We start from the raw sequence: 13,272 nt of genomic DNA on the forward strand, positions 1-13,272 counted from the left end.
AGGAGGTTACCTCGTTTGTGGAAACGTACTTCTGAAATCGCGGTTTGAGAATGCCAAACACCCCCCTTAAGTCTACGTGCAAGCAAGATTCGCGAGAGTAAAGTGGAAAATGAATAAGGACTGCATTAAGAATGAGCGCGTTGAAAGCAGAATTGCATTTTTTTTATAAGCATGAGTTTTTTTTTAGTTTAAAGTAATCTTATTCGAGATACTGTCAGATACTAAATATGGATATTTCTCCAAATAGAAATTCAAATCTTGATTCACGATATTACCAGAACTAACCTTTTCTACTACATCTAAGCTAATATCTGTTACCAATTATGTTGTTTTTAAAACCACATTTGGACAAGAAATGAAAGCATGTCCCTCGAGTCAAAAACTCTAAAAGCCATTCGTATGAATTAATTAAACGGCATGAGTAGAAGCAGGGTACTAATTGGTTTAATTAGCCAAAGAAGCAACAAATACGTAGGACTGGACACGTACTAAATATGCAGTATAACGGGAAAAAAAAAGGAGATCTTTAACATGAGACGGCGTTACTACTAACTACTTACTTATAATACTGTTATATAATCTTTTTAAATTACTTATACTTATCATTAGATCATATATCAATTTATAAGTAAATCAAGTCAGTGTGGAGAAAAAGATTAATATATATTTTATAATAACTTAGTAGCTTTATTAATCTTTTTAAGTTAATTAACTGAGCTTTATATTAAAAACAAGAGATTTTAATAAATAAGTTGAAGTATAACATATTAAAGGAGGAAGGGAGGGAGATGGTGGGAAACAAAAGCAGAAGGGAAAGAAAATGGCCTGAGAGACATGAAAATGCCCGGACTCGAGAGGCCGAAGTAGAGAGAGAGAGAGAGGAGGGAGAGAGTGCTTGGGGGTCAAACGAGAATCATGGGAAGAACAAATCCCGGAATATTTATACCAACGAGGATCACATTCTGGCGCCCCTAGGATCTCATACACGACACACATGCAGACATGTGTTGACAAGTCAAAGCAAAACAAAAGTGTATATTACTGATAACATCACCCTGCTTTCTCAAATTAAAATCCTCTCCCAACACATCACTCTCTCTCTCTCATGGATGCCAGCTTTGCTTCCTCCGCTAAATCTCCATCCAAACACATGCTCTCCCTCTCTCTCTCCCCCCCTTCTTTTTACATCAGCCAAGCCTCTTCATGAGTTCCAAATCATTTTTCTTTATTATTTCCTAAGCAGTCTTATCCTAAATAGGCGAATTTCAGCATTTATTCACCAATAGTTCAATAGGATTATTTAATGTTAAGTTGGAAAACATTAAATATGACGCGGCCCGCCATTGAGAATCAGGCACTTGTTTGAATTTTATTTTATGATAAGAAGGAGATGAGGGAAAAAGGTCAGCATGAATGAAAATTTAATTAAAAGTAATTAGCAGGGGATCGGACCGCCAAAAGGAAAGTAAGTGAGAAAGTAGGAGAGGGAAGCGTGGTGGTGGAGGGAATGCGGTGGACCCCACCATGCGGTACATCCCCTTTGGTGCGGTAGCCAGCGTGAATGAATCTAGCGTCGCCGCGACACGCAAAAATAGTGGCCGTTTTTTTTTTTTTTAATTTAATTATTTATTCTTTGGGGAAAGAGCAGGTAGCGAAGAAAGGAGGGGGGCATGTTTTTAGGCATTGAACAAATTTCGGAGGGGTTGGATCCCACATGGGGTCACCTTTTCTCGGTGCCCACTAACCACGTGGTGCTCGCCCAACGCAGAATCGAACTCCCCGATAGCCGCGTTTGACGTTTCACATTGCTTCCTTCTCACTTCCGTCTTCTAAAGTCCAAATGCCTCCCCTCTTTCCACTGCCCCTTTTTTCCCTTCTCTCTTGTTATTACTCCCAAAGCCATTAAGCAAGCCTATTTCCCAGAATTATTAAATACTTAAAAAAAAAAAAGGAAGGGAAATCTCAAGGTGGGCATCAACTGATATTTGGCGTTGGAGGAGCCTCCCAGCATTGAAGTTGAGCCAATCCAAAAGTCCCCACTCATGGGTTCTGACACGAAATTACCAACAAAACAACAGTGCCTTGTCACATCTGATCACAGTCCATTTCCATGTGCCCCCGTTGCTGCCCTGAACCACTAGGTTTTCTTCCCCCTCGCTTATGCCCCCAATTTCCTGATCGATTCTCCTTCTTCCTCTTCGATCTCCTATGGATAAGCCTCTCCACCTCCTGCCGGCTTCCCCCATGGACAAGCCCTCTCTTCCCGACGCTCAAAGACCGGCCTTGACCGTTCTGACCCGACTCTCGACTTGATGACCGTCGATCCCTGCCGGTCTGCCGGGGATGCCCAGGATTCCCGCTTCTCTCCCCGTTCCGGTCGCACTTGACCGCGATGCTGATGTGGCCGTGACGCAGCACGGTTGCTTGCCCGACATGAAACTCAAGGTTGATGTGAAGGTTGCGGACGGCAGCTCGGCCAAAAGGAAGCGAGGCCGGCCGGCCAGGGGTACTGCTAGGGAACCGCCATTGAAGAAGAATAGGGACGAGGAGGATGTCTGCTTCATCTGTTTCGATGGTGGGAGCCTTGTTCTCTGTGATCGCCGGTGAGTGATCGCGATCCCGATAGTTTACGGATTGGTCTGTCGTAGAGAAATACGAGAAATAATGGAGCCAAACTTTAATTTCGCCAAAGTGCTTAATAACTCCAGATGGTCACTTGCAAAACTAATTTCGTGCTTCTCAGTATACAACCCTTGGCTCTTGGGTCGTAATTAAGGACGATTGTGCTTCATTCAATTGTAATCACTCATGTCGTTTTATCTATTCATTTATATTCATCCTCTCCCTCTTTTTTTTTTATTTCCTCTTTTTTAGGGGTTGTCCTAAAGCATACCACCCCGCCTGTATCAAGCGAGACGAGGCATTCTTCCGTTCCAAGGCCAAATGGAATTGCGGTATGTTGCTTCATAAACTACACTCTTCTTTTATGTTGCTGGACTGCTGGAAACTTCTCATTGAAGCCCAATACCAATCCAATAAATCTAATTTCCCTAACCTTTCCACTTGCTATCGGAATGTATCCTAAAAGTTCCGATGCGTGGGTCGCTTATTCCTGTTTCTGCTTCCAATATTTCTGGTCGTAGATGATAGATAATTGAATTAAAAATCTTCAATGATGTTTCTTTTTATTATTCTTTGATCTCATTTGATACAATCTAATCACTGGATACGCATGCATGCGCTTAAGAGAGGTTGGCAGTTTTAATTCAATATGAGTTCAGATCTTTTATAGCATTCCTTATTCACCTCTTTAATTTACTTGCCATTCAGGTTGGCATATATGTAGCATATGTCGGAAGGCATCCCATTATATGTGCTATACATGTACATATTCTTTGTGCAAGGGTTGTATAAAAGGCACCGATTTTCTCTGTGTCAGAGGGAATAAAGGTCTGTGCGGGATATGCATGAGGACCATAATGCTCATTGAGAACAGTGCACAGGGAAAAAAGGAAACGGTAACGCTAAACTTCCACTCTTGTGCTGATCTCATTTACTATTGATTTTGTTTTTGGCTGGCGGGTTTTTCTCGTTGTAATGATGATGGTCTTGTTTTCATTCTTTTTCCTTCTTTGTGCCACTTGTACAGTGTGAAGTGGATTTTGATGACAAAAGCAGTTGGGAGTATCTTTTCAAGGTGTATTGGCTGTACTTGAAAGAGAAACTATCCTTAACGTTAGATGAGATCCTTCGAGCTAAAAATCCATCGAAAGGAGCTGCTGCTAATGGTTCTAAGTTAGAAATGCCTCATGAAATTCATATGCATAAAGATGACAAGGGTTCTGGGTCAGAGAACTCCTGTATAGACATAGAATCAAATAATTTAGAGAATAACCATTGTAATAGACAGCCAAGGCTTGTTAATAAGGAGGACTGCCCAAATATGAACACTTCAGCTCGTGACAAAGAGGCATCTATGGCTGAAAGCACAAAATGGGCATCGAGGGAGCTTTTAGAGTTTGTTGCACATATGAAAAATGGCGATACATCTGTCCAATCTCAACATGATGTTGAGGCTCTTTTGCTGGAGTATATAAGGAAAAACAATCTTTGTGATCCTCAACAGAAAAGCCAAGTTGTTTGTGATTCAAGACTAGTCAATTTGTTCAGAAGAGAGCGTGTAGGTCATTTTGAAATGTTAAAGCTTCTTGAATCTCATTTTCTTATAAAAGATGATGCCTCTGCCAACATTATAAGGTCAGGACCGATTGATGATGTTGCTAGTCAGATGGAGGTTAATGACAATGGTAATGATCAGCCAATTGTGGCCAATGATAAGAGACAGAAAACACGGAAAAGGGCTGAAGTGCTGCTTGATAATCCGGACGCGTATGCTGCAATAAATGCTCACAATGTAAACTTGATTTATGTGCGGCGGAATCAGATGGAGAATCTAATTGACGATTCTGAGAACTTTAGAGACATGGTTGTTGGTTCAATTGTGCGGATAAGAGTCTCTAGCAGTGATCAAAAGCAAGAGATGTATAGGCTTGTACATGTCATAGGTAAATAACTTAACAGACACTGATTCTAACGGGCAATTTTCACTTGTAAATTTGTAATGAGTAAATGATTTGAAATTTTACGAGTCACATACCCTCTCTGTGCAGGTACCACCAGTATTGCTGAATCTTACAATATTGGCTCAAGAACAACAGGCATTGTGCTTGAAATTTCTAATTTAAACAAGAAAGAGGTCATAAAAATAAGTGAGATTTCAGATCAGGATTTCTCTGAGGTGAATGAGATATTTTCTTTTTATGTTCAGTGGAATCTCTAATTTTGCAATTTTTTTAATTGGGTCTTTCTAATGGTTAGTTTATTGATTATTTGTGTCCAGGATGAATGCAAACGGTACGACAGAGCATAAAATATGGGTTTTCAAAAAGATTGACTCTGGTTAGTGTGTATATTATATCAACTCTCCATATTATGGGCTGTCTTTTATTCGTGTTTAAGACAACGGTTTTGATCGTTTGTAGGGAGAGCTTCTGGACAAGGCATTGACACTTCAGGCAATGAGAGTTAATGATGTAAGCTTTTCCTCCTTATCATTACTGCTCTTCAAGTAACGTGGTTCTTCATCATCAACGCTCATTTTTACTTTTTTAAGTTTTAAAGGAAACCCTGAATTCCACTGAAAATCTGCACAAGTTAATTTTTTGTTGCCCAGATCTGAATAGTTTTGAGTACCCTGTGCATTTACCCATGCCACTACAACTTTAGAATTGGTTTTCGCATGTGAAATCCTGTGAAAGCATTCAGTTGATTGGGAATTTTCTTATTCTAAAAGCAGAATTTGCATCCTTTTCTTTTATCTGCTAATTATATGTATTCAAGCACGGTCATTTGTAATTTTGTCCTGACAATTTGGTTGGAGTATGAAGCAATACCGTTAGAACATGGCATTATTTTTAACAATTCTGTTCTCTCTGTTCTAGTTGCTGAAGGCGAGATACTGCAGCTTAACGATCTTCGTGATAGAGCAAGTGAAAAGGGACATAGAAAAGAATATCCTTTACTGTCTATAACTTTGCTCCTTCCTTCCCCCCCCCCCCCAAAAAAAAAAAAAGCCTAGACAGTGGGTAATAGGAACGCTTGCTTTGTTTGTCGTTTTATTCATCATGCATAGGCGAATATGTTTATGAATGCTTGATAATTTAGGCGGATTAGCAATTCTTAGATGATTGGAGGTTACCATTGTAGGACTTCTGAACAAGCATGTCCAGCTAGCTATTCAGAAGTATGATAGGTTGAGCTATTTATTATTTTTTCTTATCTGGCCTCATTTTTAATCTGCATATTGCATTTGACCCTTCTTTGTGCTGTTGAATTTATTTTTTCGCAATACTTCAGTTAGATGCAAGTGTAACTTTAATTCTGAACTAACATGTTTAGGATTATAGTTGTTCCTTGGTTTGGCCAGGTATTAATGTGTTGCCATATTGGCCCCTGCCCAACTTAAATTGATCCTTGATGGGAAAATATTCAATATGATTAAGTGGAACTAGCTAACAAATGGTACCTTCCTCCTATATGTATGCTAGGGTTATTGTTAGAAGAAATCCCCTTTCAATTACGGATTTATTTAACTGACCTATCAACTGGAACCAAGGCAACTTGCTCATTTTTTAGATATTAGTTACCCATTCTCTTCTCCACCTTTTTCTGCTTGTTGATGTGCCAAATACATGGATAAGTTAGTCTAGTATTCCTTGACCAAACTGCACGCTGAGAGAGTGTGTGGAGAAGTTGCAATTACTGAACTCATCTGAGGAACGCCAGCGAAGGCTGCAAGAAATTCCGAAAGTATACTCTGATCCAAATATGGACTCAATGTTTGACTCTGATGACGATGCTGAAAAGTCAGATGAAAGGAAGCAAGGTAAAATTCATTTTCTATGTGGACCCTGCTTTCATTTTTCTTTTAGCAGTTATCCAGACAATATTCAAGTCATGGTAAATGTGGTTATGTCGATGTAGATGACAATATACAGTCTAAAAATTCTGGATTTAATAGAAGAGAGAGGGAGCCTAGTTCTCCAAGAAGTGAGGGTGGTGGGTGCAGAGCACTAGACTTTTTGGTCACTGCTCATGAGCAGATTGGGAATACATGTACAGTGAAGAACCAGACCAGCCCAAGTGACACAGCAAATGGCGATAGCAATAATTTAGTAGTGGCAACGTCAGGGTCATCTGCTGTTGCTTCGGACCCTCCATCCTTGCCTTTCTCTACAGGAAATGAGCAGCCATTTAATGATCTTGCAACTGATAAGGTATGGCACTACCGGGATCCATCTGGGAAGATTCAGGACCATTTTCTTTGCTGTCGTTGTATAAGTGGAATGAAAGTGGGGGCATTTCCCGTCTGATCTCAGAATATGGAAAACACTGAAGAACAAGATGACTCTATATTGTTAACTGATGTATTAAGCGGGAAGTGTTATAAAAATGCTTCATTGCCATGCAGTAGTCCTACTATCCTTAGGGATCAAGGCTGTGCAGGGTAACGAAGATGATATTGATTTGCCAAGTTGCACTCCTGTAACCAGCTCCTCAACTTGTGTGGACTCTACATCTACCGTTGTTCCTGCAACAAAAGCATCACCAAAAACTCACAAATTGGTTTTCTGGAGTTGCCTGGCGATAATTCTAAGCCAACTCATTCTGAACATACGGATCAGTCTGCTGAAAATAAACGTTCCTGGAGTACTGCTTCCAGCTTAGCTGGTGGTGGGACACCACTTCCTGAAGTGACTGTTGAGTGGAGAAGATGTTCGCCAGCTCCGCCTAATCCTTCTATTGAGGAATGGGACTCCAATCTTGTCTCCGCATCTTCATTGAAGCCAGCTGAAACTGCTGGCGATTGTACTGCTACTCCATCGTCAATATGTGGTCAACTAACACATTCTTCCCCTTCCAATCCAGCCTGTAACACATCTGCGTGGCAGGCGATGATGGATGAACCGAATGATTTTGGCTCATTTGGTGAAACAGTGTCAGATCTGTTGGCAGAAATGGAGGCAATGGGATCTCTCGGTGGCTTGGAATCTCCCACATCGATCATGAATGTGGTGAGGAATTGACTGAGGGTTCTAATGGCCTCAGCCCTGCAGAGGGGCTCAGCCCAATGCCTGATGCAGGTAAAGGGGATGCACTGAGCTCCACAGGAGATTTACAATTTAACTCTCAATCCACAGCGCCAGAGGTACCATTATGCCAACCAGAGGGACATTACCATCAAAGAATCTCTGGAGGGCATTCTAGCAGAAGTTCTGAAGTAGGCGGCACGAAGAATCATGTTTCAGGTAGTCAATGGAGGTCAGGTTCAGGAATTCCATCCACAGCAGCCTGGGCCATGCCTACAGATGCTAACTTGGAGAATCGGGCAAGACAGCAGAAGTGGTTGGGAGGCATCTCATTTAAATACAAACTTGGGCTGGGGTGTGATGGATAATAGAGGAAATGCAAACACAGGTTGGGGAGTAGGACAGGGTCCAGTGCAGGAAACAGGAACCTAAATTCATACACATCCGTAGGAACCGCAGGCGCTTGGGGGAACCAATCTAGACATGGCAACGATCGATTTTCTCCTCGTGGTAGGGATATGAGTAGGGGTAGACATGTCTGGAACAGACAACCATTCGGTGGTGGAAATGGAGGCTCCCAAGGCCTCCGCCCAGAGGGCAGCGAATTTGTAAATTTTACGAAAGTGGGTACTGTAAGAAGGGAGCATCATGTGATTACTTGCACCCATGATTTTTTGAATCCAAAAGGCATTAGTAACGTTTAAATTTTGTAAGCATTAACATAATGGGAAGCTTCTCTTCAATTGTTGTAATTTAACCTTTGACAGTAACAGTCAAGTGGCATATTTTTTCTAGAAAACGGCTGTAGCATCTTATACTTTCCTTTGATCGTTCTGTTAAATGTCAATTATGAATGGATGGTTAATTCGACGTACGCCTCGGTGTATTGTACTCGGAAGCAAGGAACTGAAATATAATTTGCAAATTTAATATTGTCAAGACTTAATAAAGATTCGAAAATCACATTTTATTTGAGGTTTAGTAATTTTCAGTTTTATTTTTCATTCTTGTCCTAAAGTTATTCTCGCAAAATTTGTCAAGAACGACGATCAGTAATTTAACGAAGGTGAGAGCCAAGAATGGAAAATTGAGAACATTTCCTTAGTTGATTACTCCCTGGTCTTTTGTTACAAGAATAATATAGTTAAAAACAATAAAAGCATAAGATATATGCATATTTTTTTTAATTATATTTTTATTACAAAGAGAGTACATGAAAGCAATAAATGAAAATTTATTGAGAGATAATAAATACTACATTCGATCTTTAATAAGAGTTTGTTTGATTTCTATTTTGGTCATAAATATAAATTTTAATCTACTTTGTCTTTCATATTTATCCATTTATTTTAAACAGTCTTTATAATAATGATAGTTCTAGTCAATGCACTTGATTAATAAGGATATTTTTAAAAAGATAACACTTATTTATTACAATAACTAATTTAACTAATTTTTTAATTTATTTAAATTAATCAACTAGTTCTTATATTAAAAAACTAGAGATGATAACATATATTTAGAAGGGATGAAAATGAAATGATTAGTTTAAAATTTCAAACAAAGAGAACTTATATTTTATGTACAGGGGAGAGAATGTTTCGGGGACATACTTGGCATGGCATATTCGCATGTCTGTTGGAAGTCAGGAGGGAAAGAGAAAATAGAGGAAATCGTTCAGGTCTCGAGTTCGAATCTTATTCTCTAATGCAACTCGCAAATAATATTTTATAAAAAATTTTAAAAAATAACGAAAAAGTATGATTCCTTTTTCTTTTCTTTCTTTTTTTGATGATGTTTTATGAGAGGCTGTAGAAATATGGTAGGAAAGTTGTATTAAAGAATCAAATGTAGTCGGATTCCTTAAAAAAATGGAGAACAAAAGCACAAGGGCAGAATCAGCCGAATGCAATGTATTCAAAAATTCTTTGCGTGGATGGCTGAGGAAAAACTATAGATTGCTTCAATTTATGAATAATGTTTTCGTGAACCCAAAAGACAAAGCGAAGCTCCGCTAATCTCTCTCTCAAATCTCACTTCTCAAAAACTGTTAGCTTAGTAGTTGCCACTTACCTCAACAATTGAAAAATATATTCTTGTTTATTTTTCATATTCTAGCCTTCAACACGTGTTTCAGATATTCTGATTTTTTTTAAAGTACTCCTCTAGTCCTTAATATAAGACCCATTTAACTATTTGATTAGATTAAAAAAGTTAGGTAATTAGTTAATTATAAGAAATGTGACGCATTTTTTTTCTAAAATATCATAATCATCTTTTTTAATACCCTTCTTTTTCCTCTACTTAATTATGGTTGATGGAGTATCTATAAGGGTAATTTAGAAAAAATTGATAAATATGATAAATGAGTCTTATATTGAGGACCAAAACCAACTCAAGAATTGGGTGTTATATTAAAAACCGGAGGAGTAGCATCATAATTTCTCAATTTAAAAAACTACGAAACACAAATCAATTTTAGATTAACTGTATTTGGACGATTGAGAAAAAAGGGGAGAATCCTTATTAAGCAACACAAATTGGGTAATCCAGAATTATCAATTCCAGTAAACCGTACATTTCCAGGTTAAAGGAACGCGAACGCTGAATGAAAGCCAATCTCAACGCTATTTTAATCCTCCACGGATGCTAATCATATTCTTGATGTTGTTCAGAGATGGTCTCTGACTCTCTGGAAGAAGCAGCAACTGTGAAATTTTTCTCTTTACCCCCAAATAACAAATTCATTTGATCGTAGCTTTTCCTAAAATTATTTGCATTGCCTTTGGCTTGAGGCGCGGACCTATCCATCACCCTTGATCTCATCCTTTCGTCTCCCATTGCTATAATGGTACAGTTCCCACACATGAAAGAAACAAATCTTGTAATAATTTTCATTTCAGTTGCTCCTTATGTGCCAAGAAAATGGAAGACGGAGTAAGCAATAAGATTTTTCGAACAATGATTCGAGCTTGAATGGTTTTCGCCTTTGAAAATCTCTTGACGAACGATACGGGAATATTTTGTCTTTTTTTCATCTTGTTTAAAGAATCGTGGAATGGTTTTTCTCAACTTGGTGATCCTGTGCTTCGTTTGAATAGTTGTCAGTGAAGGCAGCAGCAGCCAACTAAAATTTGTTGGGATTTTACGAGAATTGAAGATAATTGGTGTTTTTTTGGCGGAATCTGATGGCCGCGATTGCGGCTTCTAGGTGGATGGGGCAATTGGGAGCCCATTCAGTGGCCTTAAATGGATTAGGAAAACTTGTGAATTCGAAAGCACCATTTTCATTTGAAGGAGCAGCTTCATGGCTTTTGCTGCGTTTTCCAGGCGAAATTCTCAGCTGGTAAAATCGAGCGGAAAGCGGTTATTTCTTATTGACACGTTAGCCATTGTAAGTTGTAAATTATAATATAAACTCATCTTATATTTTTAATTTTTATTTCCTCAGATCAAATTCTTAAGAATGATGTTGTTGTTTTCGTTACGCGAATGCTGTGTTCTGTTTAGGTTAGAAAATTAGAAGGCCAAGGTGTACCCTCAAAGCAAGCTGAAGCGATAACTGCTGCTATAACTGAAGTCTTGAATGACAGTCTTGAAAATGCATCACAATCATTTGTATCTAAAGAAGAAATGCAGAAAGTAAGATGACCTGATGTAATTTACGACCTTCCCCTTGTGCGATCCCATAGTCAATGGATGCTTGGCTCAACTTATGTATTGATATCTATTTCTTTTCTTTATTCCTCGGTATGATTCAAGAATGAACTGACTCAAGAAGCCAAGCTATCCAAATTCAAATCTGAAGTGCAGAGCTCTCAGGTATCCATAAACCATGGTGCTTGCAGATGAAGTAATTTTTTTTTTTTTTTTTTTTAGTTTGTAGTGATCTGAGAACAGTTACTGTAATCTTCCTGAGGGTTTTCTCATCCGGTCACTGGAGTGATATATCCTATTCCTTCATGATATTTCTTCGAATAGGAAGCTCCATCTTAGCACCTAAATTATGTTGTGACACGAAATTGCTGCTTATTATTCTAACTATTTATTGAGGAGTAATTATGATGCAGGGCAACCATTTTTCTCTGCTGCAACATGAGACTGAAAAACTTCGAAATGATATAGAGAAGATGCGCAGTGAATTAAGGTTTGTTTGATAATTTTTTTAAGTCTTTGGCATTAACTAACTTCTATGTCCCTGGGTATGGCATACCAACTTTATGCTTCAATTTATGGGTTGTGATGCAGATATGAGATAGATAAAGTCACTGCTGGGCAGAGGTTGGATTTGAACCTTGAGAAGGGGTGAGAACTGAGAACTAAGGACCAGAATATGTAGATAGTCTTTACTCTCTAGTGAAGCATTATAGAATTTGTCAGGTTGAAATACCATTTCTTACCATTGTTATGCCTGATGTGTTACTTCTTCTTCGTAAATGCAGGAGAATTAGGGAGGAACTGTCCAATCAGAGTGCAGAAACTTCGAACCTGACCAACAAACTTGACAGAGTAAGCAAACATGTGGCTGTGAGAAATACATTTCATAGTCATCTGCGTAACACGCATAGTTATTTTATGTTTCTTGAATATAATAATGTTCAGGAGATTCATGCCTTGAGAGCACAACTGGAAGCAGCGAAATATGATGTGATAAAATACTGCATAGGGACTCTTGTTTCAATATCTGCGGTTGGCCTCGCTGTTGTCCGCATCTTGATGTGAACAAGATTGTGATCCAATTAAAATTTGATAAACTTGTCGGCAAAGGTTAAAAAAAACATAAAATATTGGTTGAGGGCCTTGAAAGAGTGGAATTTTAATTATGAAGACGTTGCACTCATGTTGTGTCAGACGAAGAGTTGAATACAATTATGGTTGTGGCTGAGCTAAAGTAAGCGGCGGCTCCCAAATGGACCTTTTTTGAGCCCCGTTCTTTCGTTTCCATATTCTTTTGCTCATTTATTTGGAATAATTGCTTCATTTGTACATTCTCTAGATGAGGCGACCTGTATTATATTCTCACCAACTTGTATTTTTCATATTCTAGATCAACAGGATGTTAATCCAATGTTAAGCTCCGCCTTGAAGTGCTCTGTACATGTACTTTTGAATCCTATTGGAAGAAATACAAGTCTGTCTTATTTATAAATCACTTTAACATGTTTCACACAAACTAAGGAAACCCTTAAACTTTATTAACTCTTATTTAAAATTTAATAACTTTGCAATTTATCCTTATTTAATATATATTACACCTCATCTAAACAAAGTCAACACAATAATAAATGAAAGGTAAAATTGCATATCTATATAAAAAAATTTTCTCAATACTTTATAAATAGGACCAAAAGATATTTTTTCTTTTTATCTTATAAACAAAATCAGAAGAGTATCCGGTATTGTAATAAGGAGCATGCTGAGTATGTCCGCAATATACATCAGGAGCGGTGTCTTTGGTAGGGGGGTGATCAAGGGTTTTCAGGTGGGACACTGATTTTCATGATACATGGGCTTGTCTCATTCTATGCATATGTGTGATGAGCTGGGAATTTTCAACGAAGCTCATTAGCTCACCAACTTATGACATCCATCCGATTTTCTGGTTCACGGAACATGGTTTCAG

General features: G+C 38.4%; 2 protein-coding genes across 2 annotated transcripts; both read left to right on the plus strand.

Moving 5' to 3' along the window:
- Positions 1–2,376: 2,376 nt before the first annotated feature.
- LOC114731586 (zinc finger CCCH domain-containing protein 44-like) lies at positions 2,377–8,319 on the plus strand. Its single transcript, XM_028918792.1, is given in 16 exon segments — positions 2,377–2,603; positions 2,875–2,954; positions 3,331–3,518; positions 3,650–4,565; positions 4,671–4,798; positions 4,901–4,913; positions 4,916–4,959; positions 5,043–5,128; positions 5,959–5,986; positions 6,346–6,445; positions 6,544–6,836; positions 7,086–7,629; positions 7,632–7,933; positions 7,935–8,064; positions 8,067–8,225; positions 8,228–8,319. Coding segments are annotated over 16 exon segments (3,273 nt in total). The 5' UTR covers positions 2,377–2,433.
- Positions 8,320–10,837: 2,518 nt separating this feature from the next.
- On the plus strand, positions 10,838–12,791 carry LOC114731603 (protein FMP32, mitochondrial-like). The gene is made up of 8 exons (XM_028918816.1): positions 10,838–10,860; positions 10,947–11,043; positions 11,160–11,291; positions 11,412–11,471; positions 11,720–11,796; positions 11,898–11,954; positions 12,092–12,158; positions 12,252–12,791. Exons 1-8 carry the CDS (start codon positions 10,838–10,840, stop codon positions 12,369–12,371), a joined length of 633 nt encoding a protein of 210 aa, XP_028774649.1. The 3' UTR covers positions 12,372–12,791.
- The last annotated feature ends 481 nt before the right edge of the window (positions 12,792–13,272 follow it).

This window comes from Neltuma alba, unplaced genomic scaffold (assembly GCF_004799145.2).
Source record: "Neltuma alba isolate B1F8T4 unplaced genomic scaffold, ASM479914v2 tig00012838_pilon, whole genome shotgun sequence".
NCBI lineage: Eukaryota > Viridiplantae > Streptophyta > Magnoliopsida > Fabales > Fabaceae > Neltuma > Neltuma alba.

Excerpts from the sequence above, each read along its gene's own strand:
- LOC114731603 (XM_028918816.1), top strand. The coding sequence starts at position 10,838 with ATGGCCGCGATTGCGGCTTCTAG. Across the intron at positions 11,292-11,411 it reads CTAAAGAAGAAATGCAGAAA|AATGAACTGACTCAAGAAGC; the intron begins GTAAGATGACCT and ends GTATGATTCAAG. Across the intron at positions 11,797-11,897 it reads AAGATGCGCAGTGAATTAAG|ATATGAGATAGATAAAGTCA; the intron begins GTTTGTTTGATA and ends GTTGTGATGCAG.